This window comes from Schistocerca americana, chromosome 2 (genome assembly GCF_021461395.2).
Source record: "Schistocerca americana isolate TAMUIC-IGC-003095 chromosome 2, iqSchAmer2.1, whole genome shotgun sequence".
Taxonomy (NCBI): domain Eukaryota; kingdom Metazoa; phylum Arthropoda; class Insecta; order Orthoptera; family Acrididae; genus Schistocerca; species Schistocerca americana.
Window position 1 is genome coordinate 749,786,875 of NC_060120.1, and position 16,746 is coordinate 749,803,620.

The 16,746-nt window shown below is 40.3% G+C and overlaps 1 protein-coding gene across 1 annotated transcript; it reads right to left on the bottom strand.

The window, feature by feature from the left end:
• Positions 1-302: 302 nt before the first annotated feature.
• On the bottom strand, positions 303-16,040 carry LOC124596119. The gene is made up of 2 exons (XM_047135134.1): positions 15,843-16,040; positions 303-1,253 (listed from the first exon to the last, which is right to left on the bottom strand). Exons 1-2 carry the CDS (start codon positions 15,997-15,999, stop codon positions 520-522), a joined length of 891 nt encoding a protein of 296 aa, XP_046991090.1. The 5' UTR covers positions 16,000-16,040; the 3' UTR covers positions 303-519.
• Positions 16,041-16,746: the final 706 nt, after the last annotated feature.

Consider the following 16,746-nt stretch of genomic DNA (forward strand, 5'->3'; position numbering starts at 1 on the left):
CTACGGTATCTCGTAAATGACTCGCACTAGAATCCTACAACAAACGTCATTGACATTCTAATTTACCATACTATTAGTTTGTTAATGTCAATAGTCACAGTTCTATTTTTTTTTAAAGTGCATGTTTGCACACAAAAATTTCTTATTATTACAGTTTGTTGACTGGCTAACATTACGAGTCCCTGATTACCAATCCATTACGTGAAAATCCCCCCGTCAATAGCACTTTCCATTTCCGCAATACTTGCAGTGCAAGTTTTAGGTAATTTACGCTGTGTATTGTCTGTCATTCGACAACAAAATTAAAAATATGAAAGAACTTTTATTGAATGCTGAGGAAACAGTACTAATAACTCTTAGGTAACAAAGATCAAATTTATTTTACAAAAAGAAATCATAAAAGAAAGCATGTTTCACATATGCGTGTTGCACATTTCTCATGGTCCTTCACTGTTGTCTCGTAGCAAACTAAGGTTCATGGACATCGGTAGCTGCATTGCGAATCGCTTCATAACATCCTCATGTTTGTTTGGTTGCATCTGATTCATCTTGGGAACTATTTGAAGGCACGTTAAGAGGTATGGACGAATTATCTGAATTAGAGGACGAGAGTGATGAAATTGCAGTTCTGGATGCGGGGGTAGAAGGAGGGTAGGACGGTGACGTAAGTATGTCATCGATAGTTTCAAGACACCTTCTTTTAAACTTACGCACTTGAACATCGGTCATTGACTCGAGATCTGGCAGCATACTTAATAAAAACATTTTCAAAGCCTCACTTCTCGGACTGGGACCGCTGCTCTGTTTAGTCGTAGCGAGTTTTGCTCTCTTGCCTCCTAGATATTCCGCAAAAGAGTTGTCAACTGTGTCGTGTCGTACGACATCTTTAGAAGCAGCGTGTTGTTCACTCGACGTTCTCTGTTCTTGAAGATTCACAACTGGTGTAATTGGAAGAAGCAGCGGTGAGGGTGTTGATTGTGAAGGACGAAGTGACGCTGGAGATGGCGACTTTTGTCCAGTGCCACTGTCTTCATTGTCGCTATTACCACTGTTTACACATCTTTCTTGTTTGAATATCTCGGGCACGCTTGCTGGAGAAGCGGTAACTGACTTAATAAATGGAAGAGTAAACTGCATTGCTTCCGTCAGATAATATGGTTTCTTTCTTTTGAATGCAGAATCACCCAGGCCAGGTTTCAGGTGACGTACAAAGACAGCCCTCAAGTTCTTCCACCTTTCCTTGCATTCACCCACTAAAACAAAAGAAAAAAAAATCCCAAAAAAATTAAAATAGGACCGGCAATTGTTGTTAAACAAAGAAATACATGTAATTATTATTTATGTAAAATATCTTACAAATGAAGGATACTAGCATTTAATAGCTTTCTTTTAGTTCTTTTCAGCTATTTAGTAACTGAAAGAATGTTTGTGCCTCTTTCCACTTCACTTCTGCAGAAAAAGGAAGGCTAGGATTTAAGGTGCCGTCGACGATGAGGTCATCAGATACGGAGTACAAACATGGATTGCGGAAGGACGGGGAAGGAAATCGACCAAGCCCTTTCAAAGGGAGCATCCTGGTATTTGCATCAAGAGTTTCGGAGCTCATGGAAAACCTCGACCAGCATGGCCAGGCGGGAATTTGAAATGCACTCCTCCAGAATACAAGTCCAGTGCCTACGACTCTTTTGCAGAACAGTCAGGGCGTTATAGCAGAAACTACAAAAATAATGTGGAGCGTTTTTAGACGAGAATACAAATGAACATACGTAATAATCATTACAGCTGAACAATAACTGCTCAACGACTGGCTCTTGGTCAGAAATACATTCGGAAAAGGCCATGCTTCTATGGCCTCAATTAGCATGAAAAATTTAGAACGTGTTGCATTTTGTGAACAACATAAAAATTCAACTAAAGAAAAACAAAAATTGAGCAGACCATGCAGTCTATGCGAGCAAAGTAGTGGGCGCTAAGCAAGTGTTCTGTGATCGAAGACATGACCAGTAAACACTGGTAAGTGACATGTTGGTTGTCCTCTGGAAATATACGGACTGACTGGCTGACTCATTGTCGTTCAGCCCACACTCCTTAGGACAGAAACATGAAAGTTGGAGAGAGTGTTGATCTTATAGTGTAGGCATCTTTTGAGAAGGGAGTTTTCGAAATTCCGCCACTAAGGGAGTAAAATAGGGGACGAAATATTTTTTTGAAAATATGTCGCTATTAAGGCAGTTTTGAAGCTAGAATTCGAAAATTGGTACTTGGTTTCACGATCAGACATGTTTCAGCGTTTTTGGAAACTGAACCCCGGGCGTGAAATAGCGGGTGACTTTTTTTTTTTAACAAATCATTATTAAAGAACTACTAAAGCATTTTAAAGCTACATGTATGAAAACTGGTACAAATAAAAAATACGTGTTTCAGTGGTTTAGGAGGTACAAACCCCTAATAGGGTGAAATAATGGATGAAATATTTTGTGAAAATATCTGTTATTGAACACATTTTTTAAGCTGGATCTATCAAAATTTTCTCCGTTAGAAAAAAAAAAAATTATGCGTTTCAGTGTTTTTGGAAATTTAACTCCTAAGGGGGTGAAATAGGGTATGACTGATTCATTGACTCATCATCGCCCAGCGTTAACAGGTGAGGACAGGAACTTGAAATTCGCAGAGGGTGTTGATTTTATACTGCACGCACCGTTTAGTAAGGGATTTTTAGAAATTCCGCCTCTAAGAGGACGAAGTTGGGGATGAAAACTTATGTGAAAATATGTCGCTATTAAGGCAATTTTACAGCTAGAGCAACGGAAACTGGTATTTGGTTTCATGGTCAAAAACAAAAAAAGTTTTTGAAAATTCAACCACTAAGGGAGTGAAATGGTGGGTGCAAGCTTTTTTAAAAAGTAAGTAATTATTAAAAAACTACTAAAGCAATTTTTAAAGCTACCTCTATGAAAACTGGTATTTGACTTCACGTTTACAAATAATAAAAACATATGTTTCGGTACTTTTGGAAATTCAGCCCATAAGAGGATGAAACAGGGGATGAAATGTTTTATGACTATATTTCATTACGAAAGTATTTTAAAAGTTAAATATAAGAAAATTTGTATTCGGCTTCTCAGTTAGAAACAAAAAATTAAGTACTTCAGTGTTTTTGGAAATTCAATCCCTAAGGGGGTCAAATAGGGCTTGACTGATTCACTTACTCTTCGTCGCCCAGCCCAGACCGCTAAGGATAGGAACATCAGGTGTAGATCTTATACTGTATAGTGTAGTAAGGAATTGTTCGTAACTCCACCCCTACGGGGATGAAGTAGGGGATGGAAGGTTTTTTGAAAATATGTCGTTAGTAACAAAATTTTGAAGCTACTACTACAAATATTGGTATTTGGTTTCTTGGTCAGAAGTAAAAAAAAAGTGCTTCAACAGTTTTGGAAATTTAAGCACTAGGAGGTAAAACAGTGGGTGAAAGTTTTTTTGAAAAAAAAAATCTTTATTAACCCGTTAAGTTAACGATTTTTTTCCTCAAATATTGTTCCAGGAAATAATCTTTTTTTAATTAACGAAAAACACCCTATAATGAATGACGTTGCATATAGACATTTAAAGACAGCTTTTAAAGCTCAAAATAATGAGTTACAAAATTTTGAAAATCATCAATAATAAAATCCCGAGTATAGTCGTGCACTGGGCTTTGAATAAAATATCCGGGAAACTGAAGTCATTTTTTAGTTCCCGTGTAGCTATGAAGTCTAACCATGTATTTGAAAATGGTTTCCTGTGAACATAAATGTCAAAAGAGCTAGCTGTAGTTCAGTGCAAGTATTTATCTCGTACCACTGGCGAGCACCAATTACTCGACTGATGAACTGCCGTCACTTATATTCTTCTTCACTTTCTGAGTTGCTAAATTCATTATCAAATCAGGATCACTATTTTCCGAAAGCAGTGCGTAAAAAATAATACAGGAGAGAGGCTGAAAGAACGCGTTTTGTTTTCGAGTGTCCAAAGCTGCACACATTAAAGACCAGATCTAGTGGCAACCACCTCAACCGAAATGGGACAGCTGGGCAGGACCAGATGCTGTCTAGTGGCCAAACACTTAACAATCAGTGCTGAAATGGATCCAAGTGGGGTTTTATGTTTTCAATGATCTATTCTTAAGTTGCCCGAATATACTCGGAATTTTGAGTTTCTATTAAAATAATGAAAACGAGATAACTCGGGGCTTTACGGTAAGGGGTTAAAGTACCACTAAAGCATATTTAAAGCTAAATCTATGAAAACTAGTATTCGACTGCTAAAGAGACTTGTGATAGGGAATGAAAAGTTTCTTCGGAAATATCACCACAAGAATTCGAAAGGCAAGATTAACGAAGACAGCCAACTCCAGTTACTAGAATCGCTTTTTGTTCAGAAGCACATTCGGAAAACATCGTTCTTCTAGGGCCCTAATTAGCGTGTAAAAGATGTTTGAAATTGTGAACAATATAAAAATCCAATTAAAGGAAAAAACTGTGCAAAAGGTGCAGTCTGCGCTAGCGAAACAGCGGGCGACGAGCTAGTATTTTGTAACTGAAGACCTCGTCTGGAAACAATAGTAAAGCCGTCCTAGCACGGAGCGTGAGAACCCAAGTGGATGAGGAACTGGTGGCGTCACAACGTGGAATAAAGAATCTGGCATGTCAGATTTTTGCCTTGTGGAGAGGAACGTGGCCAATGAGATGCAATATCGTTTTACGTTTCAAGCAGAACACAGGAGCCGCCACGTTGTATGGTGGTTCAAATGGCTCTGAGCACTATGGGACTTAACATCTGAGGTCATCAGTCCCCTAGATCTTAGAACTACTTAAACCTAACTAACCTAAGGACATCACACACATCCATGCCCGAGGCAGGATTCGAACCTGCGACCGTAGCATTCGCGCTGTATGGTGGTATACATCGTATTTGGTGGGGTTTCTTCCTCATAGAGTACGTGGTATGAATACAAGCTGTTTCAAAGCACCAGAAAATTGAGGAGCTCCCGACAACGCGTCGTTTTAGACACGGTATATTATAATAAAATGACAGGAAATTAGACTTCGATTTCCCAAAGCTGATGTTTTTAGTGTTATAGCTTGTGTTCTATGAAGGTATACCGTTTAAATGCTACGCCACAATGATGATTTACAAAAAACGCGTCTTTTTGGTACAATTTGCATATTAAATATCAAATAACGACATTTGTAGATACAGTCTTTCGGCAATGTACGACGTATACTGGGGCTCGATTGTCATGTCGAAGCCGTAACGGAAATGATAACGTCGTGAGCTAGTGACTTACGAAGAGAAAGGTAGCGGGTTGGCGTTCACCTCCTTCCAAGATTTTTTCTTCTAGAAGATTCTAGGCCTTTCTTATTCAATTAATAGAAGTAGTATCTCAAAAGTCGATGTTATTTATTTTAAATAATGCATTTGCTGCAATTCTTGGTGCAAAGGTCGACGACTGGAATGGAATGTTCCCCAGCGGCTAGAAATCTTAAGATGATTCCTGGTCTATATCTGAAAGTAAACACAGACCACACACTTTTATGAAACATTCTGTAAAATATGTATACACACTGAAGCGCCAAAGAAACTGGTATAGGCGTGCGTACAAATACAGAGATATGCAAAACAGGCAGAATACAGCGCTGCGGTCGACAACGCCTATATAAGACAAGTGTCTGGCAGCAGCACAGTTGTTAGATCGGGTACTGCTGCTACAATGGCAGGTTATCAAAATTTAGGTGAGTTTGAGCGTGGTGTTGTAGTCGGCCCACGAACGATGGGACACGGGATTTCCGAGGTAGCGATAACGCCCATTCCTGTACCCTTGTTGACTGCACGACACAAAACTTCATGTCTCGCCTGGGCCCTTCTACACCGTCATTGTACTGTTGATGACTGGAAAAATGCTGCCTGGTCGGACGAGTGTCATGTCATTGTATCGAGTGGATGGGCGTGTACCGGTATGGAGACAAAGCCATGAATCTACAGACCCTGCATGTCAGCAGGGGAATGTTCAAGCTCGTGGAGGCTCTGTAATGGTGTGGGACGTGTGCAGTTGGAGTGATATGGAACCCCTGATACGTCTAGACATGGTTCTGACAGGTGACACGTACGTAAGTGTAATGTCTGATCACCTGCATCCATTCAGCGACACCCCATATGTACATAATTGCTACAGTGTGGCTCCAGGAACACTCTTCTGAGTTTAAGCGCTTCCGTTGGCCACCAAACTCCCCAGACATGAACATTATTGAGCATATCAGGGATGCCATGCAACGTGCTGTTCAAAAGAGATTTCCACCCTCTCTTACTCTTGCAGATTTATGGACAGCCCTTCAGGATCCCTGGTGTCAATTCCCTCTAGCACTACTTCAGACATTAGTCGAATCCATGCCACGTCGTGTTGCGGCACTTCTGAGTGCTCTCGGGGACTTACACGATATTAGCCAGGTGTAACAGTTTCTTTGGCTCTTCAGTGTACCTATCTCTGGCTTTATGGACTGGCTCACGTTTGTATCTTGCCAGTAAATATATTTTTCAATGATCATAAGTAGGTTCGAAAAAATTTCCTCTGCCATTCGAACGAAAATACGAAACGAATCTCAGTCTTCAAATCTATGTTATGAAGTGCATTATTTCATAGTGTTGGTAGTCATTGCGAACACCTTGGCGACCCCTGTTCATTAGTCTGGGTATTCTAACATTGGCCTCTCAATATATATATTCTCCACTGTCGTTTCTTGTTAACAATACCAGCTTACTCCCAAGGATTAGCAGCTTTCACTCTGTTAATACTTGGCAGAAATCCAATCAGCATTTGGATCGCACTTCCTTGACTCTTGTGCAGAAAGGTGTGCAGTATACTGCTGCATCCATTTTCAATAAGCTACAACAAAAATTCAACAATCTTAGCAGAAATCCACACGCTTTCAAATCGAAACTGAAGATTTTCCTCTTGGGTCACTTCTACTCTGTTGAGGAGTTCCTTGCAAAATTAAGCTGATTCCTGTGTTGTATTGCTGATTGCGTTTACATGAACTTATGGCTTGTCAGTTTTTGGGTTCGTGAACATTTTATTTTATATGTTATTACTTTTATGTTGTAATTTCATGTCCTGACACGTTCCATGACCTTGGAGATTTGCTCCTCAGTTTGGTCCTACGGAACTAGACTTGTAAAATAACAAAATAAAAACAGCGAAAATATGGATGTTATGCATGCGCAAACTGACATTAGACACTATACCTTAACTCTATTCAATTTAAAACCGAAAATGGGACAAAATTCAGTTAACTAAACGAAAAACTTCTGCTAATGTGTATCTCAGACCGTTGAACAGCATTATAGAATTCCTCTACCAGTAATACGCTGTTAAAGCCATCGATGTGCTCAGAATCCTCTTCGCATGACGAACAGAGTTACGCAGCCGTTTTACGCGCATCTGTTTTTGTAAATTAGCTGCGTAGTTTGTGATCCAAATAAAACCGACAGCGGACGCTGTAGAGCGCTGGGAACGCAAATCACATTTAAACAGCTCGTCCCGTGTGTCGGCGGCGCTCTCTCGCGTGAGGTTGGATGTCCCGTCCACGTCCGCGTCAACGTTAGCTGCCCCGTCCCCGGCTTAAGGGACGAGTTAGCTGTTCCGACAAACTGCGCAGTAAAGTTTCAATGAAAGTTCATAAATCTTTCAGGTTCATCCATCATAATTATTATATTCGGATAAGTCAATGTTTTCAAGTATTTCTGTAGTAACGACGTATTTTTAAAACCGCAAATTCTGGCTTCAGTTTTATCCTTAAAATACGTCAATAGTTAACATTGTTTTCCTACAAACTGAGTGTGCTTAACATGGGTTAGCAATGACTTACTACTGTTAAGGTGTTAGCCGAATTAACGAAACAATATTGTGAAACCTCTCAAAAATCAACATTTAAAAAATTCGAACTGTTGTAGTTTACTAAGATTTGCATTACCTTTGTTTTCAATAATAAAGCATAACAACCTCAAGAATTAATCTGGTTCAGCGCAATATAAAATTAATTTATTGTCGCCTTACTACATCACGTAAGCAATATTAAGGGTGGCCTTTGTCATTTCTGCCATCACACTGGCCGGCCGGTGTGGCTGAGCGCTATAGTCTGGAACCGCGCGACCGCTACGGTCGCAGGTTCTGATCCTGCATCGGGCATGGATGTGTGTGATGTCCTTAGGTTAGTTGGGTTTAAGTAGTTTTAAGTTCTAGGGGACTGATGACCTCAGGTGTTAAGTCCAAAAAAATGGTTCAAATGGCTCTGAGCACTATGGGACTTAACTACTGAGGTCATCAGTCCCCTAGAACTTAGAACTACTTAAACCTAACTAACCTAAGGACATCACACACATCCATGCCCGAGGCAGGATTCGAACCTGCGACCGCAGCGGTCACGCTGTTAAGTCCCATAGTGCTCAGAGCCATTTGAACCCTTTTGCCTTCACACTGTCACGAACCCTATAACACGGGATGCAATGTAACATTGTTATCTTACTTAAATAATTACTGACATTCACCTTATTAGCAACAACTTTGCGTTCACGAACATATTCAGGATCTTTATTTGAATCGTAGTTATCCACATCATCTTTGGTTTTGTAGAAATTTATCACTACTGGCAGTCGCGTTTTTGGCAGTTACCACTGTTTACATAGTGTGGGTGCGGGTAAAGCCCCGTGTGGGATAAAAACCCGCACGGAGTTTTTTAACCGAATGCCATTGATTCACGAGATGGCCACCAGGCGGAAGGTTTGTCTTATTGTTCCATATAAGTTCGTCCCTGCAGGTCGCTCCACAGGAGAGAAAATGAGATAACTCTGTTTTATACTACTTACATGTAACTTTTCGGGTGTTTTACTCGGACGCTGTCTAATGCAGGAGTTGAAAAGGAGAATCAACGAATCGCAGGTTCACACTACTGCATGCTTCACTTTCGCTTGGAAATAATTGTGCCAGCTGGTCCCCAAAATCAACAGCCGTACATCTGCCAGAAAATGGCGAAATGGGACAAATTCTTGCAGGTGTTTCAGTGTAAAATCCTCGCAGCTCCAACTATTCTTCAATGATAACCCCTGCAAAAGATGAAATTCAACACACATTGCTTGAGAGTATCTCATCTGAAGATGTAATTCCGCCGTCTAAAATAAATATTTTGGACAAACTTTCTGGGAAAATATTTAAATCTGTGCTTCTAACGTCGGTAGCCAATAAAGAACGGATGGAAGAAGAACGCATGGGAAAAGAAAAAATTGCTACTGAGAAGAAAAGACGTGACAAAGAAAGGGAAGAGCGTGTTATAGAAACAAAGAAAGGAAGGAAACAGATCAAGTAGCCAGTTGATTATTCTTGAGTGAGAATCAGAAAAAGAGCTTCGGACTTCATGGAAGAATCGGGGGACATAACAAAAAACACTATTTGCTAGGTACCTAGATGGCTTAGCCAGAGTAACCGAACTCTTTCAGGTTATCCTTCTAATCCTTCTTTCGTGGAGTAGAAACTACTTTTTTGTACAAGTATTTTTAAGCATCAAAGGGCGGATTAAAGGATGGCGGGTGCGATTGCCTCCCCCCCTCCCGCAGAGCTGAAACTAAATTAAAATCAAATGGTAATTTTTGTAATTTTCGCCAAAGTTAAGCTGCTCTTCAACGTTATTATCTACATATTACATTTCAGCGTCAAGCATTAATTATGAAACCGACATTGGTCTACATATTGGGACTAGGTCTTGAGAAAGAGTACTTGCCAAGATACTTCGAGATTAGTGGGAACCTCCGCATGAACATAAATTTCCATACTCTAATCACAATCGGAGCGTGGAATGTCAGATCCCTTAATCGGGCAGGTAGGTTAGAAAATTTAAAAAGGGAAATGGATAGGTTGAAGTTAGATATAGTGGGAATTAGTGAAGTTCGGTGGCAGGAGGAACAAGACTTCTGGTCAGGTGACTACAGGGTTATAAACACAAAATCAAATAGGGGTAATGCAGGAGTAGGTTTAATAATGAATAGGAAAATAGGAATGCGGGTAAGCTACTACAAACAGCATAGTGAACGCATTATTGTGGCCAAGATAGATACGAAGCCCACACCAACTACAGTAGTACAAGTTTATATGCCAAGTAGCTCTGCAGATGACGAAGAAATTGAAGAAATGTATGATGAAATGAAAGAAATTATTCAGATTGTGAAGGGAGACGAAAATTTAATAGTCATGGGTGACTGGAATTCGAGTGTAGGAAAAGGGAGAGAAGGAAACATAGTAGGTGAATATGGATTGGGGCTAAGAAATGAAAGAGGAAGCCGCCTGGTAGAATTTTGCACAGAGCACAACATAATCATAACTAACACTTGGTTTAAGAATCATGAAAGAAGGTTGTATACATGGAAGAACCCTGGAGATACTAAAAGGTATCAGATAGATTATATAATGGTAAGACAGAGATTTAGGAACCAGGTTTTAAATTGTAAGACATTTCCAGGGGCAGATGTGGACTCTGACCACAATCTATTGGTTATGACCTGTAGATTAAAACTGAAGAAACTGCAAAAAGGTGGGAACTTAAGGAGATGGGACCTGGATAAACTAAAAGAACCAGAGGTTGTACAGAGATTCAGGGAGAGCATAAGGGAGCAATTGACAGGAATGGGGGAAAGAAATACAGTAGAAGAAGAATGGGTAGCTTTGAGGGATGAAGTAGTGAAGGCAGCAGAGGATCAAGTAGGTAAAAAAACGAGGGCTAGTAGAAATCCTTGGGTAACAGAAGAAATATTGAATTTAATTGATGAAAGGAGAAAATATAAAAATGCAGTAAGTGAAACAGGCAAAAAGGAATACAAACGTCTCAAAAATGAGATCGACAGGAAATGCAAAATAGCTAAGCAGGGATGGCTATAGGACAAATGTAAGGATGTAGAGGCCTATCTCACTAGGGGTAAGATAGATACCGCCTACAGGAAAATTAAAGAGACCTTTGGAGATAAGAGAACGACTTGTATAAATATCAAGAGCTCAGATGGAAACCCAGTTCTAAGCAAAGAAGGGAAAGCAGAAAGGTGGAAGGAGTGTATAGAGGGTCTATACAAGGGCGATGTACTTGAGGACAATATTATGGAAATGGAAGAGGATTTAGATGAAGATGAAATGGGAGATATGATACTGTGTGAAGAGTTTGACAGAGCACTGAAAGACCTGAGTCGAAACAAGGCCCCCGGAGTAGACAATATTCCATTGGAACTACTGACGGCCGTGGGAGAGCCAGTCCTGACAAAACTCTACCATCTGGTGAGCAAGATGTATGAAACAGGCGAAATACCCTCAGACTTCAAGAAGAATATAATAATTCCAATCCCAAAGAAAGGAGGTGTTGACAGATGTGAAAATTACCGAAAATTACCGAACTATCAGTTTAATAAGTCACAGCTGCAGAATACTAACACGAATTCTTTACAGACGAATGGAAAAACTAGTAGAAGCCAACCTCGGGGAAGATCAGTTTGGATTCCGTAGAAACACTGGAACACGTGAGGCAATACTGACCTTACGACTTATCTTAGAAGAAAGATTAAGGAAAGGCAAACCTACGTTTCTAGCATTTATAGACTTAGAGAAAGCTTTTGACAATGTTGATTGGAATACTCTCTTTCAAATTCTAAAGGTGGCAGGGGTAAAATACAGGGAGCGAAAGGCTATTTACAATTTGTACAGAAACCAGATGGCAGGTATAAGAGTCGAGGTACATGAAAGGGAAGCAGTGGTTGGGAAGGGAGTAAGACAGGGTTGTAGCCTCTCCTCGATGTTGTTCAATCTGTATATTGAGCAAGCAGTAAAGGAAACAAAAGAAAAATTCGGAGTAGGTATTAAAATTCATGGAGAAGAAATAAAAACTTTGAGGTTCGCCGATGACATTGTAATTCTGTCAGAGACAGCAAAGGACTTGGAAGAGCAGTTGAATGGAATGGACAGTGTCTTGAAAGGAGGATGTAAGATGAACATCAACAAAAGCAAAACAAGGATAATGGAATGTAGTCTAATTAAGTCGGGTGATGCTGAGGGAATTAGATTAGGAAATGAGGCACTTAAAGTAGTAAAGGAGTTTTGCTATTTGGGGAGCAAAATAACTGATGATGGTCGAAATAGAGAGGATATAAAATGTAGGCTGGCAATGGCAAGGAAAGCGTTTCTGAAGAAGAGAAATTTGTTAACATCCAGTATTGATTTAAGTGTCAGGAAGTCATTTCTGAAAGTATTCGTATGGAGTGTAGCCATGTATGCAAGTGAAACATGGACGATAAATAGTTTGGACGAGAATAGAAGCTTTCGAAATGTGGTGCTACAGAAGAATGCTGAAGATTAGATGGGTAGATCACATAACTAATGAGGAAGTATTGAATAGGATTGGGGAGAAGAGAAGTTTGTGGCACAACTTGACCAGAAGAAGGGATCGGTTGGTAGGACATGTTATGAGGCATCAAGGGATCACCAATTTAGTACTGGAGGGCAGCGTGGAGGGTAAAAATCGTAGAGGGAGACCAAGAGATGAATACACTAAGCAGATTCAGAAGGATGTAGGTTGCAGTAGGTACTGGGAGATGAAAAAGCTTGCACAGGATAGAGTAGCATGGAGATCTGCATCAAACCAGTCTCAGGACTGAAGACCACAACAACAACAACAATCGCAACCAAAGAGGGAGGACTGAAAAAATATATTTGCAAAAAGAGCACTTAGATAAATACAAATCATGGTTAACTTTGTCACCATCAAAACAAGGGAAATTTTGTAAAATACTGGGTGATCAAAAAGTCAGTATAAATTTGAAAAATGAATAAATCACGGAATAATGTAGATAGAGAGGTACAAATTGACACACATGCTGGGTATGACATGAGGTTTTGTTAGAACAAAAAAAAAAAAAAAAAAAAAAAAAAAATGCAAAAGTTCAAAAAATGTCCGACAGATGGCGCTTCATCTGATCAGAATAGCAATAATTAGCATAACAAAGTAAGTGAAAGCAAAGACGATGTTCTTTACAGGAAATTCTCAATATGTCCACCATCATTTATCAACAATAGCTGTAGTCGAGGAATAATGTTGTGAACAGCACTGTAAAGCATGTCTGGAGTTATGGTGAGGCATTGGCGTCGGATGTTGTCTTTCAGCATCCCTGGAGATGTCGGTCGATCACGATACACTTGCGACTTCAGGTAACCCCAAAGGTCTGGGGACCTGCGAGGCCAAGCATGACGAAACTGGCGGCTGAGCACACGATCATCACCAAACGAAGCGCGCAAGAGATCTTCACGCGCCTAGCAATATGGGGTGGAGCGCCATCATGCATTTTGGTTCTAATAAAACCCCACGTCATTCCAAGCATTACCTCTCTATCTACATTATTCCGTGGTTTATTAAGTTTTCAAATTTATACTGACTTTTGGATCACCCGGTATGTCCTTATTTTGCGCCTCCTCTTAAGGGTGGCCACCAAAGAGGAATGAACCTAAACATACTAGTGATCGTACCCCTAACAAAATTCTCTATGTTATTAGAACTTGGAATACAACAGCAAAACCCTGTACTATTAGCAAGCTTTGTGCTAAAGACTTTTTGAATTCTTACAAAAACCCTGAAAAATCCATTGAATATCAAGTGGACACATACACATTGAAAAGAGCAAATCTAAACCGAAAATAGTTGTAATTTTCTTTGCGAAACGTTATATTTCTTGGGTGGTAAAACATGCCTTTTAGAGGGCATCGCGATGATGGTTGTGTTTTCTCAAAACATCCCAGAATATAAAATAAAGGTAACTTCAAAGAACTGATGAAATTTTGTGTCAAGGAGTGTGGAGATACTGAATTAGCGGCACAATATAGCTCTAACAGCAAAAGAGGTACATTCCTTAGTAAAACTGTACAAAATAATTTAATTGAATGCAAAATTCCGCAAATACAGCACAGAACCCAAGAAAACTGATTCTACAATATTGGGTTTGATGAGACCACTGATACAAGTCACAAAACTCAGATGCCAATTTTTCTGAGATACATTTACCAATCCGCGAGAAAAAAAAACTATGCAAACAAACACTCAAAGTTCACAAAAAAACGTAAAGTAAACAAAGATTTCCATTTCTGAAAGTGACAGTGATCAACAGGGGCCTTTTGAAGGTGACAAAGATGCCAATATTTGTGACAAAGATAAAGTGGATGAAGAGAATAGGTAAAACTGTGCTAAACACTATGAAAAGTCTTAATCTCAGTAAATGCATTGGTATTGCAACAGATGAATGCTCTGTCATGAGTTCCGAGGTTGTGGGAGCGGTCAGGAAGCATGTAACAATGTCGAACGAGCCCCTTGTTGCAAACATTCTTTGAAATTGTCTAAGCGCTCTGACGTACAATTAGCGCGAAACTCAGTTGGTGTCGTTAGAGAGATGTCTCTCTCTCATATATATATATATAACTTCGCCAAGAAGAAATGCTGTACTCGTAAGGCATGTAGGGTACCAGCCAGTCTCTATGTGTGAAACACGTTTTTGCAACTGTTTGATTTTTAATTACCAAAACAGCTTAAAACGGTAGTTTTTGAGGTTTTTCTTCTTCAAGTTTCAAGGGGAGGACCCCTGGGTCTTCCTTCTCTTCTAGGCAACCGGCCCCACTCACAAAACTTCATTAATCTGCTGCCCATGGCATCATGTTCAAATTTACGAAACATTTCAGTTCAACAATCTGTAGGGTAACTTGGCTACACTAATATTATAAAGTGTTATTTCATGTGTGTTTATAATGCAGTCATCCATGTTTATCTCTAACGAGCCGAAGACACACAGTGCGGTGCTTTACCCCATTTTGTGGGGTAAAACACCGGAATTTTTATTTTCGGTAAATTGTTAAGTTCTCGGTAGTTAATAATCAGAGAGAGCTGGAATTTGGATGGGTTACTGATAACAACTCAGTCTATTACGTCAGTTAGAAATCGCAGGAAAATATACCCCACATTGACCACAATATCAGAAAAACAGGGCTGTATCCCGCCCCCCGCACTTACCCTAAACACAAAGTTGTTATTAGTGAGAATTAGAAATTAGGAACAGAACTGTCATTTCTCGGTTTATCTACGGCGTAAAGTCAAGCGCTGCACGCCACGCGTAAGGAGAGAACAGAGAGGGTTGTGAAGAAGTTGTCAGCCAATTGCACGCTGATCGGCCCATCTCCAGTACGACAACGCGCCAGCAGCGGCCTCTATGCGGACTTAAGCGCCACACCCAACTGGCCGCGGCCCAGTTCGTGAATAGCATCAAGACCAGTGATTTCGCTTCTACTATGTAGCATTGTCTATACTGAAGAATCTTGCTTATTTTGTCTGTCGCCCTTTGCTTGCAACACATCTGCGTAAATGCAAAGGTAAGTATTGTAATCATTTCCTTTTGTAATAAAATTCATTAATACGATTTATTTTAATTGTTTGTCTAGCGATACGAGGCAACAGATTTCCTAGACACCCCAAATTCGACGACTAGGCAGGATTCAACAATGAAACTACCAACGAATAAGAATAAAGCACATCACATACCGTGGTCTATATGCAGAACCTTTTTCTCATCGACTGTTTTTTACCACTGTTCACAGCCGAGGTCTTCAGTTGCGCTGGAGTAATTTGTAATCAGCATTTGTAATCTCCTTCGAGAGGACTGCAGTTTAAGTAAAAACGAATGTACATCACAAGCTTATGTCACTTTGGTGACGTTAACTTTTGATTAATCAAACAAAACTGATTTACCTGTCATTCCAACTTGTTCCGAGACTTCAGTCCACGCTTTTTCCGTGATGTCCTTTCTTGAGTACTCGCTTCGCGTATAATCGTACAATTCAGGACGCTTTTCTATTTCCGCCACGAATTTAATATTGAAAACTTGTTCACTCGCCATCGTTAACATGCACTGGATGTTTCGCAACTGCAGTCACTCGCGACCGCCACGCTGAGTCAGCCGGAACTGGTTACGAACGGGTTCCTAGTTGCTAGCGCTGTGTGCGGCATTCCACTGAATCACACAGGCAATGACACCCCCCCTCTGCCGCTGGCGTTCCCAGTCCGGCAACGCCGCATAGCGACCCGTTGCCAACTCGCGTCAGAAGCAAGTTGCTCTCGAGTAGCTCCGCGTGTGGACGGCCTGAATGTTCGTCACCATGTTCTCACAAACGGAATTGTGTTGTCTGTGTTAGAAAAGGGCATTCACTGCTTTCAATAAGCATTTAATTCAAAGCCAACGTAAAGTAGAGCATTGAACTTAACAGTCTCTCCGCTGTGCGGAAACTTCCCGTTGTGAATTAAGTGTAATTCCGTTCTGCTTTTCGCTTTCGCCACCGAAAAACCCCATCCTGTTTTTCGGAACAAAATCCTCTAGAGCTTTAAAACTAGCCTAATTCAGGCCGCAGCCTTAGAGGTGTAGAAAATGTCACAACGTATCATTTAACGGCATTGGTGACGTTTCTAAGACACAATAAATATTGGTCGAAAGCCGATAAAAATTACAAACTCTGTACCGATATCTGGCCTTACCTGCAAGACGAAGTTCAACGGTATCTGCAAGACATCAGCCTGCGCACTTCATACCCTCCTAAGCAATTGCAATTTTCCGATACCACAATGCTGTCCGACACGGTAGCGGTGGTATCAGCACAGC